The sequence below is a fragment of the Tenebrio molitor genome, chromosome 4, assembly GCF_963966145.1.
Source record: "Tenebrio molitor chromosome 4, icTenMoli1.1, whole genome shotgun sequence".
In the NCBI taxonomy this organism is placed as follows: domain Eukaryota; kingdom Metazoa; phylum Arthropoda; class Insecta; order Coleoptera; family Tenebrionidae; genus Tenebrio; species Tenebrio molitor.
Genome location: NC_091049.1, coordinates 17,948,170 through 17,971,104, shown reverse-complemented (window position 1 = coordinate 17,971,104; position 22,935 = coordinate 17,948,170). Strand labels below are relative to the sequence as shown.

At 33.4% G+C, this 22,935-nt stretch overlaps 2 protein-coding genes and 1 long non-coding RNA gene across 6 annotated transcripts; 2 read left to right on the top strand and 1 right to left on the bottom strand.

Moving 5' to 3' along the window:
* Positions 1-418: 418 nt before the first annotated feature.
* Positions 419-12,011, bottom strand: LOC138127657 (uncharacterized). Of its 2 annotated transcripts, none has more exons than XM_069043702.1 (4): positions 11,972-12,011; positions 6,620-6,703; positions 819-5,410; positions 419-697 (listed from the first exon to the last, which is right to left on the bottom strand). In XM_069043702.1, exons 2-3 carry the CDS (start codon positions 6,629-6,631, stop codon positions 875-877), a joined length of 4,548 nt encoding a protein of 1,515 aa, XP_068899803.1. In that variant the 5' UTR covers positions 6,632-6,703; positions 11,972-12,011; the 3' UTR covers positions 419-697; positions 819-874. The 2 variants fall into 2 exon arrangements, with proteins under 2 accessions (XP_068899803.1, XP_068899802.1); XM_069043701.1 differs by lacking the exon at positions 11,972-12,011 and adding an exon at positions 7,747-7,849.
* LOC138127659 (uncharacterized) lies at positions 8,131-8,854 on the top strand. The gene is made up of 2 exons (XR_011158328.1): positions 8,131-8,610; positions 8,669-8,854. It is a non-coding gene; the product is annotated as an uncharacterized lncRNA (long non-coding RNA).
* Positions 12,012-14,603: 2,592 nt separating the features above from the next.
* Positions 14,604-22,324, top strand: LOC138128576 (cytochrome P450 4C1-like). 3 transcript variants are annotated; one of them, XM_069044769.1, is made up of 8 exons: positions 14,604-14,772; positions 20,134-20,329; positions 20,383-20,574; positions 20,636-20,821; positions 20,868-20,934; positions 20,993-21,119; positions 21,169-21,739; positions 21,795-22,324. In XM_069044769.1, exons 1-8 carry the CDS (start codon positions 14,770-14,772, stop codon positions 21,968-21,970), a joined length of 1,518 nt encoding a protein of 505 aa, XP_068900870.1. In that variant the 5' UTR covers positions 14,604-14,769; the 3' UTR covers positions 21,971-22,324. The 3 variants fall into 3 exon arrangements, with proteins under 3 accessions (XP_068900870.1, XP_068900871.1, XP_068900869.1); XM_069044770.1 differs by having other exon boundaries at positions 14,604-14,870; XM_069044768.1 differs by having other exon boundaries at positions 14,604-14,874.
* The last annotated feature ends 611 nt before the right edge of the window (positions 22,325-22,935 follow it).

Here is a 22,935-nt window from a genome sequence, read left to right as displayed (position 1 = left end):
GACTTCCTCATTTATTGTCATTACCTCCCGTTTTTCTATCCATTCATTAAATTCCGAAAATACTTTTTCATAATGTTCCCGGGACTTCGCAATAATTGGAGAGTTGCTTCTTCAGCTTCCTCAAGAATTATCTCAGGAACAGAACAACTTTATTGCATTTTTCACCAACTTCACAAATTTTAACACATGGAGTCGATAAACAATCGAAAATAAATAGCAACCATTCAACACCTCCCGATATTTTTTAATTAATCATTGTTACTGTCCCCTTGCCATTTCTACCACCAACAAACTTGTTAGGTTTCTTTGTTTACAGGAATGACGATCTCGTTGACCAGGGATGAAAGCAAATAAATAAATTTAATGTGTAAAATGACGGGCCCAAAATGAAATCTTGAAATAAAAATATTTGTACAGGTTTGATAAAGAAGTTTATGTGCAAATAAAAATATAAAATGTAAATATTATAGGTGTGTCTAGATAACAAAAGTGCCCTCAAGTAAAAACTTTTCGTTACATCAGGAAGTACAAATAAAAGTTATCCACCTTGGCAATAATGCAATATATCTAAGTCCCAGTTCATGACATCCAAAATTGAAAATATTGCAGAACTGTACATTTTTTCTTCTGCATTGGAATATCTATATTTTCATTTTTCTTTAGTGTAGGTTTTCCAAATTCTGATGATGACGTTGATCTGAAAAATTGAAACAGAATCAGTTTTTCTATTGAACACTTTAACCAAAATTATACGAAAATTCTTCAAAGAAGTTTCCCTAATCATACTCTCAATTTTTATAACTTAGTTGTTGGCTTACCTGTTAAGTGCCCGCCATGACAACGCATCTTGCAGGTGGTTAATTTTTACGGCGGATCATAAACGGTTTTTTCCATGATTTATTTTGATTTTTGCAAGATCGCCATTTGTCTTTGCATCAACATATGCTCCTCTCTCAATTAATAGTGTGGCTGTTTCCAGGTTTCCATTGTCAATAGCGAAATGTAAGGGAGTTTTATTATCACTTGAAACAGTATTAACAGAAGCCCCTTTTTCGATTAATAATTTGGCTGTTTCTGTTTTTCCACTGTATGCAGCCCAGTGCAACGGAGTTTTATGACTGTTTGTAATAGCATCAACAGATGCCCCTTTTTCGATTAATAATTTAGCCGTTTTCAGATTTCCATTGTAAGCTGCGAAATGTAGGGGAGTCTTTTTACTCTTTGTAATAGCATCAACCCATGCTCCATTCTTGATTAATAATTCTACCACATCCAAATTTTCATTGCAAGCAGCGTAATGTAATGCTGTTTCACTCCTATGTGTAACGGCATTAACACAAGCTCCCTTTCTAATTAATAATTCTACTATTTCCGTATTTTCATTGTTAACAGCCAAATGTAACGGAGTTTCAATGTCATTTGTAGCGCCATTAACAAAAGCTCCTTCCTTGACTAATAATTTAACCATATCCACATTTCCATCCATGACAGCTAATTGTAACGGAGTTTCATTATCCGTGGTAGTGGCATTAACAGATGCCCCTTTTTTGATTAAAAATTCTGCTATTTCCATTTTTTTATTGTAAGCAGCCCAATGCAATGGAGTTTTATTATTTCTTGCAACTGCATCAACTGAAGCCCCTTTATTGATCAATAATTTTGCTATTTCTACATTTCCATTTGCAACAACCAAATGTAACGGAGTTACATTACCATTTATAACGGCATTAATAAATGCACCTCTCTCGATTAATAATTTTGCTGTTACCACGTCGTCATTTTCAATAGCCAAATATAATGGAGTTTGATTGATACTTGTAGCAGCGTTAACAGATGCTCCATTCTGAATCAGTAATTCGGTGATTTCCATGTCTCTATTGCTAACAGCTAAATGTAACGGAGTTTGATTACTGACTGTTACGAAATTAACAGAAGCGCCTTTCTCGATCAATAATTTCACGGCATACGTCTTTTTGTGTTTGACAGTCAAATGCAGAGGTGTCAGACCTTCTTTATTTATGTAATTCACGTCAAAGCATTTGTTACCTTTGACAGACCGGTGTGAAGCACCAAAAGTGTCTATCAAATAACGTAAGGTTCCACTTTCTTTATAATAACAGTTTAGGATGGTGTGTTCGATAAAATTGCAAAAGTTTTCTTCAATAATATTTTTGGTGTCTACGCTATCGTTGATAACTGAAGATAATAAAATTTTACAGCCATGCGTCAAGCAGAAATGGATAAATTCCGAATTGTTCTGATAATTCTTAGTATATTTAAATAACTCCTGCGAACATCCACATCTTTTTAAGATCACTTCTGCAGCAACGAGATAATTATTTTCGAGAGCGTATTCTAGAGGGGTCCATTGGAATAATGTGTCAGATTTATTGTTGCTGGGATCGGCTAATTTTTTTAAAATACGGATATTTCTCAAATAATCTTCTGTTTTAACTGAAAACTTAGAAGCAAATAGAGTTGAACTATTGAATCTTGGCTCACTACATGCCAGAATATGTAGAGGATTTCGCCCCCCTTTGTCGTACGTATTTTTGTTTTTAACATGTTTTGCAAATTGATCCATATTTTGGTAGATCAGCGCCAAATGTAAAGGACTTTCTTCAGCAAGAATTACATTAAAAATCATCATCAAATTTTTGTATCTATTTGAGAAGAGTTCTTTTTGAATAATTCGAGCTTTATCGAAGTTATTTGCGAAAAAGTTGGCAGCAAAGTACTCCCCGTATGTGTAGTGTTCAAACTCGGCTTTTCCTTCAGTGTTTACTTTCGTGACAATTCCCAAAAGATCCTTATTTGATTTGAATTCGTGTAAAAAGCGTCGAGTGCGTCTCATGTCGACATTCAGCTTTTGAAAGACGTTGTCGTCGAACATAGAGTGGACAGCAAGGAGTTCATATTTTTCTAGACAGTCTTCCATGTCTGTTAAGTCTAAATGTGGATTGTTCGAATGTTCTTTATCACGATTGTGTTTGAATTTTCCCCGGAAAAATAAATTGTACATCTTTGTTAAAACGAAAATATTTTCTGTAATATTATCGTACAGTTCTCTGTCGTCGAGGAATGTTTGTGTTATAATGTAGAGCTGTAGAGGTATTCCCAAGACCTGACAGTTGTTGATGATGTCAGTGCTATTAAAAATTTTTTTGACCAAGTTTTTTATTTCTCCATATTCATATGTTTTCTCCAAACGATTCCTTATATAGGATTTTTGTTGTTCTTCGTTAACTTCCTCCATGTCCATGATAAATTCACCGAAAAGTTCTTTTAGTTTGTCTTTTAAATTTTTTCTGGAAGAAAGCCAAATGTAGTACCCTTTGGAAGATAATTCTTTAACGTAATTTAAAACATTGTCAGCATATTGGATTTCAATTTCATCGAGGCCGTCAAAGAAGAAAACCACCTTTTTCTTGCACCGAAAAATATTTCTAATCTGATCCGAAAAGTCATCTTGGTTTCCTTCCAATAAATAGTCTAAAAGGTCGTTAATGTCATGTTTTGTTTTCAAGAATTCATTATGTGTTTTGAGATCTATTGCGGTTATCCAAAATTTTGAATCACATTCCTTTCTTAATTTCTTCAACATCGTCGACTTGCCCATTCCAGGATCGGCGCATAAAATATTGATGGGTCTAGTTAAACTGTCATAGATTTGGTTTTCTTTAATAGATATTCTTCGCCAAGAAGGATTTGTAGGTAGGCTATGTGTACTCATCACAACTGTTAAACTGCTCTCGTCGAATAATCTTAAACACAATAGTGAACTCTTACGGTTTTTCTTGGAAATGTCTCCAAGTAATTCAAAGAAACATTGTTCATTTGTTGATATAATTACTGATTCCTTGGTGACTTTTGTCAGTTTTAAATAATCTTCAATACCCATGACGTTGATATTACGTGTACGTAACTTATTTCGAACCAAATCCAATTTTCCGTCGAAATTAATAACAACTAAATTTTGCTTTAAAAATTTGTTATCAAAAATTTGGTCTGCTTCTAAAACTTCAAATGAAACTTTTCTATCTATGTAATATGATGGAAGAAATTCTATTTCGTTCCCAACTAAAAAATTGCCTTTCAACATTTGAAGTAGTTCTTTTGCTCCAACAAATTCACAAATATTTCCTATCGAACCGGTCAATTTTTCTAGCGTGATCTCTTTCCGGCCCTGTAGAGATAAAAGACATTCTTGGATAACATCTCTGTACAATGTTTCATTAATTGATAAGTTGTTCAAATTTTCAAAAATTTTAAATCTAGACAATTTTCCAGGCTGAATCCCGTGACCGATCAAAATAAATTTTATTTTACTTCTTAGTTGATGGATGTGCATTATTTTATAAATCAATTTTTCTGAAATGGTGTTGAAATCGATAACGAGTTGTTTTTCGAAAAAATACTGCAACACTTTCAATTTCACTTCTGGTGCCAAACTTGTAACGCTTCTTTCAATTATCTTATTTTCTTTAGCTACACGCAGGATGCATTCGTCGGTTAAAACATTGGGATCTTCTCCTAAAGATTTATACTTTTTCATAACTACTTCAGAAATTTCTGTCATAGTGTCAGCATAATTTTTTAATGAATCATTTATTAGAACTATATCAAATTCTTCAACAACTCTTTGAAATAAGTTCTCCTCTTCATATTCATCAGTAAGAAGATCACTATTAGAACTAATGAATGGAGACAGAAAAATATCAATAAGATGAAGATTTACAGTCGCTTTATTTATAGTTTTATTTGTGAATCTGCCCTGATGCCATTTTCTGAAAAGGTTCGTGTAATTCATGGCTGCGGTTTCGTTTTCCAAAATCTTAATTACTGCTCGTTCGAGATCTTTAAAATTCTTTTGACAAACGAAAATCGTAAATCGTGAGAAAAACTCTTTGTAGTCCGATTTCGTTATTTCTTTATCACTTGGCGTTTTATCGTTGACCTCAAATCTGTATGCATTTTCTTTTTTAGAACTGGTGTTAAAAAACATATTTTCATTACAACGGACGTCTTTGATCATGTTGAAATTGGTTACTTTCGTTGCTTTTTCTGGATCAAATTCAGCATTTGTAAATAGAATAAATTGATACTGTCTGTTTCGTTGATTTAGATTTTTAAAAGCTTGACAATATCTCTTCAGACTAAAAGGGCCATTTGCGGTCTCGAAACTTTCAGGTGATAATTTTTTGCTGTCATTGTCTTTGTGTTTCAATTGCATGGCAAAGCCAAATTTTTTCTTGTCTTTCATCGATATGTCTATTACGACGTCATCCATATTCCCAAAATTCTTTACATTGCTTTGAATTGTATAGTCTTGAATATCTTCATTGTTGAGCTTTAATGCGAGATATGCAGGAACGAGAATTTCGTATTCAACCCCAAGACCAGGTGTGTTCTACAAGCAACATTTTCTTTTAATTAAAATACTAAATATTCCTTATATTTAGGAGTACCAACATTGCAAATTTATAAACGTTCTTTATTGAACTTTTTAAAACAAACACACAAATAGGTATATAGACACAAATATGCAAGTTGGTACGTTGAAATTTGATTTATCATTAAAAACATTCTCATGGGACTGTTTGATAATATAAACAGTAAGTTTTAAATGGTGATAAAACACATAGATATATATATAAATATAAACTTGTTTCTTCCTTTATTAGATTTATATAATTACCAAAATTAATATTCCGAAATGTTTGTATTGTAAACCAAAAATATTATGTACTTAAGTTGATTTATTATTTATTCATTAATTATTCCGAATGTATATTCAAAAATATACAACGTGTAACAGAAATAAGTACATTAATTTTAACTGGTAATAGAACTCGTCAAAAGGAACAACTTTTCTATCTACCATTTTGCCGAAAAACGATGTTTAATTGCAAAAAAAAAAAAATGGAGAGATTTTTCACTAAAATAGCCCTACGCCACTAAATACTGCAATGGCTAATTGAGATCAGCGCTAATATGGAAAAAACGTCCATTTTCATCCAGAAAACGTGTTTTAACGCAGAAATCGAAATTCAAATAAATCTACCCGTATAGCAAAAAATCCACTTCCTAAGAATCTGGTTGTTTCAGGTTTTTAGGTAGCTTAGTTTTGGAGATATGAACGGTTTTAGGAAAATCTTTCCTATTTTTTTAAGCCATTACGCAACGCTTTTCGCCAAAATTGCAGAGAGAAAAGTTGTTCCTTTTGATGAGTTCTATTACCAGTTAAAATTAATGCCTTATTTCAGAAACACGCTGTAGATAAAAAAGATGAGAACTTTGACAATATTATTCAGTGACTCAATAAAAATCCTACCATTGAAAAACATCATTTGTTTATTTAATGATTATGTGAAAAAAATCATATATTCACAAAACTCTGGAAATCATAAACAGAATCAAGCAGCGTTACACATTTGATATCTATAGTAGAAACGTTTTAGATGTGGATTGTCAAACTTAAGGTCGCTTAGAATTTATGATTGAACTGTACTTTAGTGTGAAATTTGTCATAAATTCCAAATACCTTATAACCGCTCCTGGTTACTTTTTCTGGTAGTGCCAACTACCAAATAAAATTAATAAGGTGATTGTTTCTTACCTTAGTCGCCATGATTGAAAAATCAATTAAAACAATGATGAAGGGCAGTATAATAGACAGTAAGAAGACAATTTAGAGCCTTTACTGAAACAATAAATGTTAATTAATATCGTGCATTCATTTAAATTTTACCTCAAAGTTGGCGTTGGAGAATCGATTGAGAACGCACCACTCGGGTAAAAGCGTAGATTTAAACAGCTGATTTGTGATCCTTTCTCCGTATAGTGTGTTCATAAACGAGCCTATTGGTCTTGTCAAGATCTTGTCAACTTTTTGGAAGTCCCAACTGGGCTGCCACGTTAGCTTCCGACAAATCCGTCTCTTTCAGAGAAATCATTTTTACTCTAAAATACGATAATGTGGCCATAATTTTGTATGTTTTGAATAAAATTTGGACAATTTTTTTTGATTGACGTTTTATTGACATAGGCCCTAACTAAGCAGGCAAAATTTTTAATTTGTGACAGTATGGGCAAATTTCAAAATGACCTTGACGACCAAGATTTAATGCTCCCGACTGTATGTTACTGTAAATAGAAAAACATTTTTAACGAGCCATGCACGGATTTCGAAATCGTCCAGAAACACGTGTCTTGCCGGCCTAGTCCGGCAGAAAATAGGAATTTTGAGTTGTCATCGGTTTGGATTGGCATGTGTTATCACTTATCAGTTATCAGTTATCACTTATCAGGACTCTGACATGCGTCAAAGTCAATACATACTTCTCCCTAAGAATTTTAAATTAAAATAGCAGTATCAAAAGACATTTCATTTGAAAATCCTATTTATTTTTGCATTTTCATCTATAGTCCGACGAAAATGCAGTCCAATGAAACTCCATAGAAAGTTTACCTTACCGTACTCCTGGAACCTACAACGATTTTTTAAAATTTTGTGGTCCCTACAAAAATACTAAACGAATGTCTTTTGATAATAATTTTTGCAATTTTCGCTGCACTGCGGATTAAGGATCACAGATCAGCTGTTTAAATCTTACGTTTTTACACGAGTGGTGTAAATACGAGTATAATAATATAATAAATATTTTATATTATTAAAACACAAATTTATATGGAAAATTTGATTATTTTGTATTAAGCAGTATAAATTTGACATAGCATTGTTACCTTAAAGCAACGAATGAAGAACATTGGAAATAAATTGTAACCACACAGTCCAACTCAAACACTAAAAAAGTGATCCATCTCAATTTACCGTCTGATAGTCTCAAGTTTGTTTTATCATTAAATAAAGATAAAGTTAATCAGTTGAAAATAGGTTTTATCAGTTTTGGTTTTATCGAAAATACGGTAAAATCCAATATTCGTTTTATGTTTGAATGCCTTGTGTCATGCTACATTTTCACTGGTTAATTTAATGTTTATAAATGTATAAATTATTTATAAAAATAACAAAAACGCTTTGTTAATTAGCTTCACAAAGTATGTACTTCTTTTTAGATTAACAAGATGATTGGTATTAATTAAAACGTAATGTTACGTCGAGAGGATACAGATTAAAATTCAGCAAAAGACTAGTATCTTTTTTAGCTATTAAGACAACAAGTGTTTTATAGACGATTTAAAAATCGAGATCGTAGTTTAAATCAGAGCGACCGCAGGGAGCGAGGATTTAATAGATCGAGATTTTTAAACTATAAAACACGCGCTGTCTTCAAGATTTTTTCTAACACTAACATCTTATCAGAAATTTTAATAAATTCAGAAATTATTCGAGGCGCGTCACAATACACAAAATGCGGAGGTTGCCGTGGGTACTATGGTAATAATATCAACAAATTTGGAAAAAAACAATTTTCATCGTTGAAATGTGCCAAAACGTTCCAGAAGAAATAAGAAAAAAGGGGCAATTTGTTACCAATGAAGTCTAAAAGTGCATACGAAAAGGTGTATGTTTCGTTTCAAGGCCGGAACAATAAAAAAAGCATCACGGAAGTAACGGAAGATCATTTTGGCTTTTCTTGATATGGGGTAAGTGTGTTGAACTTCATTAAAAGTTAATTCACACTACGGCAAGAATCATTTGAAGAAAATGTAAAGATTGCCAGTTTTCGATGGCCGGGCACTTGCATTGGATGAAACAGCAGAAGTTAAAGAAGAAGATGTTAGGAACAAGAGCACGAAGCTAATGTGACAGTTCCAATTCAATAATTGTACTTTTTACTTTTGTGATAATTACTGTAAAAATGATGAATAAAATGTTACTTGAATAATATGTGTGAGCGTATTTTATGACTCTATAAGATACGTTGCTATTGACGACGTGTCTTATAGAGAAAAGCGTATTTTATGGGAAACATAAGGTGTGAGCTCAAATGCACCATGGAAACAGTATAAGATATTAGTGTTAGAAAAAGTCATTTAAAATACTTCTGACCTTGTTTTCCAGGTATACAGGCTGTTTCCTAAAAAACGCCGCAAATCGTAGCTTCGTTATTTATTGTCCGATTTTAATAAACGAAAAAAGCAATAAAATGGTTAAACAAACATTACAAATAGGTAAGTCAAAGTAAATTCATAGGTAGGAAACTAAATGCAATTACTTACCTAATTAATAGCTTGGTTGCCAGATCAGTTTTATGATTTTTGTGTAAAACATGAAAAATAAAACTTGATATAAAGGTACTATTTATTGATTTTAAATAAAAATTATTGTTGAACATCATTTTAAATATGTATTTCATTACTAAACTTGTTGAAATATTAAGAATTGGTTACAAATAACAAGATGGATTCTTTTTAACATATTTCCCATGCTAAGAAGGTGTCTCTGAATAGTGGACAATGGCGTTGTGTCGCCATTTTTTAAGCACCTGTATTTTTTCAACATTAATTGTTGTGTCAACTTTGTTTTTTTAAATGGAAACATTTATTTTTTTATTTGTTTTTTTGGTAGATATTTTTTTCTGATTATGATTTTTTATTAATGAATTTGAAAAAAAAATCAAGCGCGCCGTGGAAAACAATGACAATGTAATGTGTAAATGTCATTTCGTCATTCTTCGAACGAAGAATGGACATTTGTCATTGTTTTCCACGGCGCGCTTGATTTTTTTCAAATTCATTACTAAAACATCATAACGTAATAAAACTTTTTTTATTATACCTGAATCATAATCCCTGTTTTTGACACTTAAATGCGTGCGAAAAAGGGCCTTTAAAACACTAAAGCTTTAAGGGTTGCTTAGGTAACAACAAATTCACCTACATTTTGAACAATGATAAATAGACATTGACATACGATTTATGATAGCAACGAAACAACAACAATTGACCATTTCTATATCAACGATTAATGACACAGACTACCTCGGAAAAGGTATTTCGATTTACTTTTTTTTTATAATTTTCAGATTGTAGTGCAGGTATAATAAAAAATAGCGTACGATACACGTTTATAAGGGCCTTTAAAGCACTTGCGACGTTAAAAGCACTCCGCTACGCGTCGTGCTCTTAAACTCGTCGCGCGTGCTTTAAAGGCTTCCTTATAAACTTGTATCATAATATACTATTATTTATTAGCTCAAAGCAAAGGCTACAAAAGAATGATTTTCTTTAATGCAAAAAATTTCCTACCGCAAACAGGCTATTTTCTTGAATTTTTATTGCACAAAAGTCAACGTGTTAGACATCAGAAATCAGGAAAAAATTGTCTACCAGAATAAAAAAAATATATATGTTAGTATTTAAAAAAGCAAAGTTGACACTTATTTGACATTACAATTAATTTTGAAAAAAAAAATTATTGCTTTTTTTGCTTATTAAAATCGGACAATAAATAACGGAGCTACCTTTATAAAGTAACAAAGTTGTATCGGCAAATAGGTAAAGGTTATTTACAAAGTTCGTTATCAGATCTAATTTTATCAATTTCATCAATAAATATTTCCGGGTGATAACTTTGAATTTTTAAAGAATGTTGATTATTGAAATAAAACTTAATAACACAATATCATCTAGTGACGCTTGATAAACTTCTACTTTTTGCGGACAATTTATATTAAAATCGTTAAAAAATATATAAAAAATACATATTTACTTCGTACTGTAATTTTGAAATTTCTGCGCTAATACATTGTAAAACATTCACCCTAAAGAAATTATTACATCGGTCTCCCTCATGGCTAACATATAATATTGGGAATAATTATTGCATGCTTGTTACATCACTGAAAAAAACCGTTTTATTTTAATGTCAATGCAATACTATTCTAACAATAAGATCCTGTTTTATGTCATAATGTAATTTTTTATTATTTGTACGAGTAAAAATTTAACAGTTAAAATACAGAAAAACGTAAATGACATAATTCCGTAGTACCTACAAGTCGCGATAAGATTATCGAATGTCCTTCACACAATTAACTAGAAACTTTTATCGCTTATTATCACTGACAAAACCACAACAGCGTACTGGGTAGGTATTGTCATACATCAAAATTCCCATTCCTAGTATAAAATATTAAAAATTAGCAACCATTAGATAGAAAAAAATGTCATAGTATTTTCTTATAAACTTAATTATCATATTACTCTTGGAACACATAAATGAACAGTACATTCTTCAACGAGCGTATAATGATGGCTATTATTCAAGAGGACGAAAATTTCAACACGAGTCGTAGACGAGCCATTATACGCGAGTTGAAGACTATACTTTCTTCACGACTATACCAAGGAAAATTTAATTTGACTTTTAATATTTGACAATTAAAAGTGTGCCTCATTTAGCGGTTGCTACGCGATGCGCGACTTATTGTTTATAGTACTCACAGAACTCTAACGTTTTATTATCGGCAATATCGTTATGAAGTTAAACAGCTTAACAAAGAATTAGGAAATGGCCGTACATAAACAGACCTTTAAGGGTGGGTCTTTACCCTGGAGGCTCTGGATTTAGAAAGAGGACAGACGGTACCAGGTAGTTTCTCTTGGACGAAGTGCGCCTTTTCGTACTAGGAGGTGTCAAATACTAATCCCCTCGTTATTAGAATTGCCTATCATAAAACGTTAGAGTTATGGGAGTACTATACAAATGCATCCGATTGGCGATCTGCCGGTGATAGAATGTAAATAGGAGGGATGGATTGGCCGTCAGCCGTGGGTTTTAGTATATTCTGTCATTGGGTGTGGAATTGATATCATTCTTTCGTTGAATATCCCACAAGAATGCATTTATTCTTTAATAGTTGTGGAGAAAGATATTTTCTGGTGACTTATGTGCACTACTTTCCGTATGATCACAAATCAGTAGCACTGTAATTACTAATTAATGATAAGTGGCTTTCAAAAACAAAGCAATTATTAAATTGTAAATTGAGAAGCAACTTACCGTATTCGAATAATCTTGACCGGTCATGCTACCCTGTGCGCTTCCTATGGAAATCCGAGTGAACTGCGAGTTATTACAACTAATGCACAGTGACAGTAGCAAAATATCTCACTGATTTCGTAAATATGCAACACATAACACGACGAGATGACACCTGTGGGTAAATCCGTGATGATCTAATCGTCAGACATGTGATTGATTTTACCATCCTAGGTAATTACTAATTAGTTTCCGGGCAATGTCTTTTCAAACGAAAAATCTGCAACTGAGTCTTTTTTATGGTCACGCTAGATGCATCTTATTTTGACAGATAATTTTCTTTTTGAACCAAAACCAATATGCGTAAGCTTTTATTAAAGTTTTTAGACATTGTTACAATATTGGAAACATAACATCAACAAAAAATTATAAACGGTTTTTGAAAATCAACCAATTTTGGCACTGATCTCAATTTGCGCTGTGAGACTTGTGGGCGTGTCCACTGATGTCAGATCAGATGTGAAAAAAATGTCAAAAATAGCGCAAGATTGTCATGTAATATTTTGCTATTTACGTTTGGATGACGTTTGTTGTATTCAGCGAATATCTGAAGTGAGTGTGAACTGTTCTAAAACGAAATGCAGGGCGACGGCTCCAAAATTGATGCAGATCGCGGCAAACTCAATGTAGATCTAATCCAACCACAGTCCTGGGCGAAAAGTGTATGATTTCTACATAATTGCTCCCGATGCAAAGTTTCTGGCTACATAGGTAAAATTTCTAAAGGTAGCTTGGTGGCCGCATAGCTGTCGGAGACAGTGCTCCGAGGTCGCGGTCCCGGCGCTAGTGGGTTCGAATCCCACCGAAGGGGGAGGATTTTTTCGAAGGAAGGAAACTCCGCCGGGCCATGGATGTGTGTGTATGTCTAGTAGGGGCTGACGGTAGGGTAGTGGAGGGAAGAGCGACACTCTCCCGACACCACCGCGAGGTCAGCAGGGTTCAAATCCCAGGCCGGATGGGCCTCCCATGGATGTTGTGTGTTGTGGTATTCGTGTTGTGTCGTCCAGAAAAAGGAGAGGAGAGAGGGTGGGCGTGGGTATCCGGGGAAAGTACCCCGGAGCCTCGCCGCACCACAAAGGAAAAAATGAGAAACCAAGCCGACCGTAAAAGGTACCTGATAGGCCTGTTAGGTGAAAGGGGAAAGGCAAAAAAAAAGGTAAAATTTCTAAGTTCGCTAGAGGGAGAATTATACAGTGTGGAAATTGCTTATGGAATAAATTCAGTAATTTCAAAACTAATGACATTTGTCGACCAAACAATTTAGAAGATTTATGACTTATGATTTATGATTTATGAATTCGCGCTGAAATGGAACAAATCAGCCCTGACATTATTGAGCGCGGTGTACGTACAGTGCCAAAAGTTGGCGGGGGATAATTTCAACATTTGCGTTACATTTTATTGTTAACCTTAGATATTTGTTTGTTTCTGTTTAAAGTCAATTAAAATTTTTACATTAAAAATTAAATTAAATTTTTGAAGTAAAATTTGTCATTTTCTCAAAAAAATTGTTATCTAAGGTACCAATTTTTTTTATTAATCGTTTAGGTAGTAGTAAGGTCTATCAGAAAAAGAAGAAAAAAGTCAGTGTTGTCATTCAAAAAAAATTGGTGATGACGTCATACCTCAAAAATGGATGAGCAATTTAAAATAAGCACAATGAAAAATAAAAATTGACCTGTTTCAGCGTTTTTGACAAATGTCATTAGTTTTGAAATTACTGAATTTATTCCATAAGTAATTTCCACACTGTAAATTTATTTATTATTGTAGAGAGATATCGAAGATTTTGTCTCTGTTATCGTAATAAAAGTTAGGATACTAAAAATTGCAAATCGCGATCATTCACCATTTTGGGAAAGTTTTACGTGGAAATTTGCAGAAAGTACATCAGATAGAAGGGATAGCATTGTAGAGTTTACGGTAAGTTGCTTCTCAATGTTATCACTTACTACAATTTAATAATTGCTTTGTTTTTGAAAGCCACTTATCATTAATTAGTAATTATCGAAACTTCAACTATCAATAACAAGGTAAGTAGAAATTACTAGTACCTTAAAATTTGAAGATTGTAATTGCAGGAAAAGAAAAATAAATAAGTAAGTTATTGTTCGATTTTTTTTGTGATCCGTTTGAAGATAAAATAGTCTATATCATTTAGAGTAGAAGCTCTTCTTGTGCTGCGCCCAGTTGTCGACCTCAACTGCATTTCGGTCTTCACTCTCTGGGCTTAGCACAAAAAAAACACTTCTGCTCTTAATGATATAATTTACTATTATAACAAGTACCTTTTCTTTTGTATTGTTACCTTTCAATAAATTTTATCTGTTTGGTTCTAAATAAAAATGCGTTACGTAATGCAACCAGTGTGGTATTAAACTACATTACGCAACTCAAATGACTGTAAATAAGTGTGGGTTTAAGGTATTATCGAAGCAGCGTAGATAAAATAAATTAACACTAAATATAAAGCATCTTTTATGCAGTGAGAGTAACTCTCTAACCTATAAAAATTGGCCCTATGAAGTGTGAACAAAGATTAAAGCTGTACAACCAGATAAAGCAAAAAGTATTTAGTAGAAGGTAACTCTGCCAACCTTGTTTGTTATCTAGTGAATGGATAGTAATGCTAATGAACTTGACTTTAGGTACTTTTACTTTAGTTTAAGTGTATAGACAAACGTCCAAAGTGCTTGATTAGTGTACAGATTTTTAATTACAACAAAAACATTCCTAAAATTGAGCTCCCTTTAACAAACATGGTAAACAGTTTTTAACAATTAAACAAAAGTGCGATCTAATCAAATTCTCTTTCAAATATGATCGAGTTTTTAATTTTCTTTCAAAGATCGTGTACGACGTATGTAAGTTTTTGTGGTAGTTACGAAACTATTGGGTGATTCAAAATGATTGTGGGTAAGTATGGCAACTATGTACGAAAATGTATGTGGCAACTGTGCTGTGTGGGTCGGGTAATGTTGACATTTGTATGACATTTCATAAGCGTGTATTTGATTTTTTTTATATCATTGCACATTGATTTGACAATTTTCAAAACTGCGCGACTATGAACTGTCAAATAATCCTCCTACCCTATCCTACCCACTCAGTTGCCACATACATTTTCATACATACTTGTCATACTTATCCACAATCATTTTGAATCACCCAATACAATAAATATTAGGTAAGGGTTTATTAATTTGTTCGATACCTCCCTAGAAAGTGAGTCTGTATCCATGGTTATCAGTGGGTGAAAGTTTCACTTTCGCTCATTCTCTTTCGCTCACGCATAATTGAAATTCGATTTTATGAAAAAGAATTTGTATATTGAAAATAATTACATACCAATAATAAGGAAGTTCCTTAACATTAACACAGAACATAATAAAACACAACAAAGTCAAAATGTGGAGGCGAGACGCCGGTAATTATGTTGAATAGCACTGCACTATTACTTGATAGTAATATCCGTAATAGTGTATGTACTCCGGCAAAATTGCCGTGCCACCGGGTAGTGGAGGGTTAGTATAACTATAACAATTCATCATTTTAACTAATTCATCACAACGACAGCCACCGTCATCAGTACAACTTTCTGAAGCATCCATCCGTACTTTTGATTTCGTAGGCACCATTTGGTCATGGTATAATAATTCTAGAGGTACGATATTGAGCATGTGTCATGGCGGCTCTGACGTCAGCATGAGAGTAAACAAAGCAAAGTTATAGATTGTTCTTAAACTGTGCGTATAGTAATTCACGTTTATATTTAAAAATAATAATTAAAAATCAAAATAATATGGGGTGTGCGGTTTTTTGCTGTAATAGTGACAATCAGAGTAAAACACTTGACAAATTCATAAAGTTTTTTCATTTCCTAAAGAAGGAGTTACAAGGAAATTGTGGATGAACGCCTGTTGCCGTGCGGACAATTTTTAACATTAATACAGCAAGAATTTGTTCACGACATTTTGAGAAACAATGTTTTGTAAGAAATCTTCGAAATGAACTTTAAAATTATCACCCAAATATGGAAGAACATTAAAATTTGATGTCGTTCCTTCCTTATTTTTGCATAAAGGAAAATCAGAGGGAAAATCAGTAAGTACAAGTTCTAGGAGTCAAAGGGCGTTAAAACGAAGTTCAGCTAAAGTAGAACAAGAGATTGCGGGAACTGATGCTGCACATGTAGGAAATGGAAAAAATATTTCATGACACAAATGGTGATTAATTGGCAATCACCAAAACCTATTTAGAAAATGTATTTTAAATCAAGCTAAAACGATCCCCTGTCTCGATTAAGTTAAACAGTCATTTTTCAGATCAAGAATGTATTTTAGAATAAGAACTCTCAACTATGATCTAAAAAACAATTCCGTCTCAAGGAAAAGAAAAATTAATAAAATAATTCATTGAGAAAATAAATATTTTGCATTTATTTATATTTGTTTTAAATCTTTCACCCTCTTTTCTAATATTTTAATATTCTCCATAACCCTCCACCACCCGCCGGCACGGCAATTTTGCCGGAGTACATACCTACACTATTACGGATAATACTATCAAGTAATAGTGCAGTACTTATCAACATAATTACCGGCGTCTCGCCTCCACATTTTGACTTTTTTGTGTTTTATGTTCTGTGTCAATATTAAGGAATTTCCTCACGATATGACATGAGTATAATAATATACCTTTTTGAATTTCAACCACCAATGTGTTCTCCAAAATTTTTAAATTTTTAAAAAGAGATTGCGGTACTCTTCCCGTTGCTGAAATTATAAGTGGTAAAATCGAAATTTTTTCTAAACACCAAAGATTTCTCATAGCAACGGAGAGTTCTAAATATTTATTAATTTTTGTGTTATATGTCTTTTACCCTCTTTTATTATATTTTTCATATTTTCAATCATTTATTTAATGTCTTCTACCTTCATTTATTATATTTTTATTTTCACTAAATACAATCCCGTGTGTACTATGCCATTTGGTACTTCGCGGCACTTACCTCTTCCAGGAACAGAGAATTCTTCAACATTTATTTCCAGAACGTGTACACAATCTCTTTATTGACTTTACAAAACTTTGTTTATTTTGAATTTTATTTTTTTCCATAGCAACAGATCTCTCCGAAAATGTGATTTATTTATTTTATTTTAATTTAATTTAAAATTTTGAATATAAAGTTACAGACTTATTTTTTAAGGAGTTATGTCAGGTATCGAACGAAACCAAATACGGCACTCGAGAGTAAGGCCGCTTTTGTTCACTTGAATTGCATCGTCCAACATGCAATTCGCGTGAACAAAAGCTTTACCTTTCTCTCTCGTAGTGTAAATAACTATTCTAAGGGCGTAAAAACTGGCAGCATAATATTTCAGAAAATCTCTTCTCTAATAACTTATAATGTACCCTTGTACTAAAAAAATTGGAAAACCATTTAAATCTAGTAAACAATTTTTATAGGTTTTTGTATTGTTTAAAAATGGGCTTTTTTGTCATTTTGACAAAAGTTATAAGACAGGTTATGTTTTAATTTTTAGATAATTTTATTTGAATATTACATTAATATTTAGTTGTGGCGCCGTTTGCATTTATACCCGCATTTAGTCTACGTACTCGTAGCATAGACTGCACTAAATTCCCACTTTTCTTGTTCAGAAACTTTTGCTATTGGCATTTTTGAATAACTTACGCAGGCAAATAATAGGTGTACGCGACTTTTTTGAATACAACAGTACATTTGACGTCTAATATTGGGAATACCTTCATTTATTTGTTTTTGAAGACAAAGTTTTTACTTGTGTTTATTAAATTGTACATGAAATTGTATGGTTTTTATTCCCACAAGTACCAAACCACGCGTTCTTCATATTATTGAAAATATTTAAAAAATAACACTGTGGAATTACAAAGGAAGGAGGGTAATTTTATTGCATGCAATGTGGGGAATGCATTTCAAATTTCAGCAGAAACCTTATTGCTAAGTGGAAGCAAATGGTTTATATTTCTAAGATTTAGTAAACTAACTAATGATAAGAAATAACAAAGAAATTCATCCACTAATTAGCAGCAATATAATAATGGTATTGCTGCATCCCATATCATCATCATCATCACCAAGGCATCTGATGTCCAGATCAGATCTGGACTATACCTGCGTAAGGAGAGTATGATATTCCACATACAGGGTGTCCCAGAACTGGCTCCCCAGAGAAAAAAGGGAGCCTTAGGGCGAATATATTAACGTGTATTTTGAAGAAAAAAAGTCCTATCTCAAATGATAACCGAGAAAAGACATTCTGAAGTTGACCAATTAGAGTTGAGCATCATTAAGGTGGAATAATCGCAATTTTGCGTTGCCTAGGTTTCCTTTTTATCCGTAAACCTCTATAATTCTGTCCATTTGATTTGGTCCACTACATTTATTAGAATGATTGTTTACGTCAGTTTGACATTTGTTATAGAATTTCGCTGCAATATTTAATTCAAGTGTATCATTTAACATGTACTTTTCCTCTGAGTACGTAGATATGATTCTTAATTTTGCGCGATGTGGGAACAATGCACGTGAAGCAGTAAGGTTGTACCGTGACAATTTCCACAAAGACAAAACAATCCTGAAATTAATCGCTCGGGGTCGAGAAACGGGTCAGATGCAGCCAGTTCGAAGAAGAAGTTAGGGGTGCTCCAAGAAATGTAAGGACTGTCGAACACGAGGAAGCCGTACTAAATGTCTTTGAGGAAGACGGCACCCGGAGTATTCGAACAGTTTCTCGTGAAATGGGTGTATCCAAGAGTTCGGTGCAGAGAGTTCTAGCTGATAATAGGAGGCATCCATACCACTATACACGAGTACAACATCTTCTGCCAGAGGATTATCCAATTAGGCGAGACTTTTATCTATGGTTAATAAACCAAAACGATGCTTTACACTTCTTGTCACGGATACTGTTTTCTGATGAGTCGCTATTTTGCCGGTAAGGTTGTTCCAATTATCACAACGTTCATATCTGGGCAGAGGAAAATCCAAGAGAATTATTTCTCAGAGGTTTTCAACATAGGTTTTCTGTTAATTTGTGGACTGGGCTATTGGGCGATCGTTTGGCAAGTATAAGCGTGGTGGATCCTTCCATTTGTTAAAATTCCGAATCCCCGGCTCTAGATTGGACCGTTTGAATTCCCCGCAAGATTAACGGGGGCAAGATATGCTCAGTTCATTGGAACGGAGCTACCTGATTTACTTGAAATTGTACCTCTTGCTTATCGCATAAATGACTGGTTCCAACATTTTAGCAGAAACGTTCGGGAAATTTTGGATAACCAATATCCACAGCGCTGGATCGGTCGAGGAGGACCGCATCATTGGCCTGCCAGGTCTCCAGATCTGAATCATTTATCGGCGGCCCATAAATTCAGAGGCTGATCTGAGAGTTTGAATTCAGGAGGCTTTGTTTCAGTTACTGAAGAAATGATAACTAACGCTACTACAAGAAGTTTGTTACGTAGAGCACAATTGTGCATATAAATGAATGGTGGTCATTTCGAACATCTGCTTTAACATTGTTACCTATTTAAATAAATGGTTCTTTTTAGAATCGCCATTTTTATTGTTTTATTTCGAATTTTGCAATTGTCAAGTCTTGATGTTGATGACAGATAAACGTCAACGAATTTTTATATCGGAAAACGTCAAAATTCCAGTTGCCCAAACATTTTATTGATTTGTGCGATATCAGAGATTTTTTGTTGTTGTTTAGCAACCGATCGGATTTTTTAGTAATACCTGAGGACGAGCTTCCGGGATTGGTGAAATTGAAAACTTTGTAACTCGGTAATTTGAGCTAGCAGAAAATTTATTTTAGTCAATTTAGAGTCTTTTTTGTTGTCGGCACATGCCTGTTTTTTCTGGGGAGCCAGTTCTGGGACACCCTGTATAGTTCTGGATGTCTTCGTTCTGTAAGCGTATGTCTCACCCTCCTTCAGCTATCATAAACCCAGACACAACTTGAAATATTTTTTCTTTTACTGAAATACACATTTTGAAAAATGAAAACATTTTTAAAGTTAGGTCTATGAAAATGCTTCTCGACTAAAAACTCTTGTTGCGTTTATTATAGCTTACAATGGAGATTCTTGGCGAATATTTTACGATTGGCAACCTTCTGTTAACTTTACTGTTAATTTTTGTGGTTGGTTTTCTTATAAAATATTGTTGGAAAAGACGAAGAATTTACTACTACTCGGCAAAAATAGAGGGTCCCTTTGGTTTGCCGTTCTTGGGGACCATTCATCCTTTTCTTAAGGGCAAAGATGGTAAAAAACTGATGTATACTTTGGGAAGAAAATACCTAACGATTTTGTTATAGCGCATTTTACGAAAACAATGGAATTGGTTGAAAAATACCGACCTATAGGAAAAATATGGTTCGGCTCACATTTTTATGTCATGATTTCTGAAGTTGAAGATGTCGAAAAATTGATGAAACGGTGTCTTGCAAAAGAGCAAATGTATGAATTTCTTAAACCGGCATTGGGTCATGGAATTTTGACAGCTAAACGTGCGTCATAGATTCGTTATGTAATCGTTAACATTGTTTGCACTGGTTAACTATTTTATAGTGTCAACATGGGGGCTTCACAGAAAAATACTTAATCAAACTTTTAACCAAACCATTCTCAATTCATATTTTGCTATTATTATCAAACACTCAAACAGTTTGATCATCGACTTAAAAGAGAATTATGCAAATATTCAAACCGATATTTTTAAACGATACGGTGATTGCACTTTAAAAACTATTTGCGGTGAGTGAAATCTGTTTTGGAATACTCTTTAATAGTATTATTGCAGACACATGTATTGGTGTTGACTCTTCCGAGTGGAATCAACAAGACGAATTCATGAGGTGGCTAGCTCAGTAATAATCATAATGAATTAAATAATAAGTAGTTTTGCAAAGTCTCGCTCTGTTTCAGAGGACAGGCTTTAATTGGTAACCGTCTTTTAAATCCATTATATCATTCTGATATTGTTTGGAAACTTTTTGGATCTGAAAACGCAGTAGCTGAATTGTGTGCAAAAGCTTTCGCTTTTGTTAGGGAGGTTAGTATAATTTAAAAAAATGTTCTAGAAATTAAACAGTCACTTTTAGATTGTTTTTAGGAAGAAACAACTTTTGGAAAATGAAAACTGTGGTGACACTAAATACAAAGATTTCTTAAGTTGTTTAATAAAAGTTACCGAAGAAGAAAATAAATGGAGCAACGAGGAATTGGTCGAAGAGACAGTGACGATGATAATAGCCGGCAGCGATACGACAGCTGTTACATTAAGCTTTACCACGATTATGTTAGCAATGCATCAAGACGTTCAAAGGAGGGCTTACCAAGAAATGTTGGACATTTTTGAAAACAACACTCGAGAACCAACTTTAGACGATTTGAGCCGTATGGTCTATTTAGAATGTGTTATCAAAGAAACGATGAGACTATTTCCCGTTGGTCCAGTTTTGTTTAGAAAGGTTTTAGAAGATGTTGTCATACGTGACACTGTGATCCCTGAAGGCAGCAATTTGTTAATTCCTGTACACCACATTCATAGAAGTGCAAAATATTGGCCAAATCCATTGAAATTTGATCCAGACCGGTTTAAACCAGAAGAAGTTGAAAAAAGACCTCGTTATTGTTACATGCCCTTCAGCATACCTCCGAGAAACTGCATTGGTTATTGCTTAGAGTGTGTTGTTAATTATTGCATTATATAATATAATATTTTCAGGAATGCGGTTTGCTATGATGTCTATGAAGGTATATTTGTCAAATGTTTTAAGAAATTTTCAAATAGTTTCAACCCAGTACGAGTCGATTGAAACCATCAGGCTACATGTTGATGTAATAATTTCAGCTCCTGATGGGTATGGAGTAACCCTTAAACCTAGAACAGAAAAAATATAATAATTATTCATATTAGAAGAAACCACTTTAGTTAAATATGTTTTGTACTCAATTCAAGTGGTTTATACATTTTGAAAGAGTCGTTGTTAATTTAAAAAATCTAATCAGGTAATGGACAACTTATTAATTGTGATTAATTCCCACGTACATTAAACGTGCGTGTTCAGCCAATCAGAGCGCTTACTTTCATCCAATCAAAAATGTTTATCGCGATAAAAATGTCCTACTACTCTGTCATTTGTCAAAAGTGATTAAAAGATAAAAATTGCATGCCACTCCCGTCAGATTCATAAATTCTTTTAAATAAGTGTGTTTTTAATAACTGTATTATAAATAAATAATAATTAACGTTAAGTAGTTTTTGCAAGTATTGTATTTCAGATATGCTATGTGTAATAAATAACGTAATGTTGCAAAGTATTTTAATCTTTTTACTGGGTAGAAAGAAGGGGCGCTCTGTTCTGTAGGCATATCAACATAATTATAATAATGTAATATTGCAAAGAATTGTCATAATCTTGCTCAGCAGAATTAGTGTACGCGCGGTAAATATACAACACATATTATGGTCGACTCAGTGAAAGTTTTTACTTCTTAATCCTGAAGAACAGGTCCGATTTTGATGATTTTTTTTAAATAATGTTCTTTATTTTTCAAATGAAAACATTCAGAAAAAGCAGCAAAAATGCAAAATTAATAATGGATACGGCCTCCTCTAACTCGCAAATATTCCGCACAACGACGAGGCATACTCTTCCGATTCTTCCAGAAGGACTTCCTCAACATGTCGAAGGTTCCGGAGTGGCTGATGTTCCTTCAATTACCTGAATATTATGATGGGTATTGAGGGAATATTGCACTACCGTGGCTACGTGTGTACGGGCTTATCCTGCTTGCAAAATTAATTCTGGACCCATATTATCTGCCAACCGTACCACATGTGATTCTAAAACATCGTCTATATA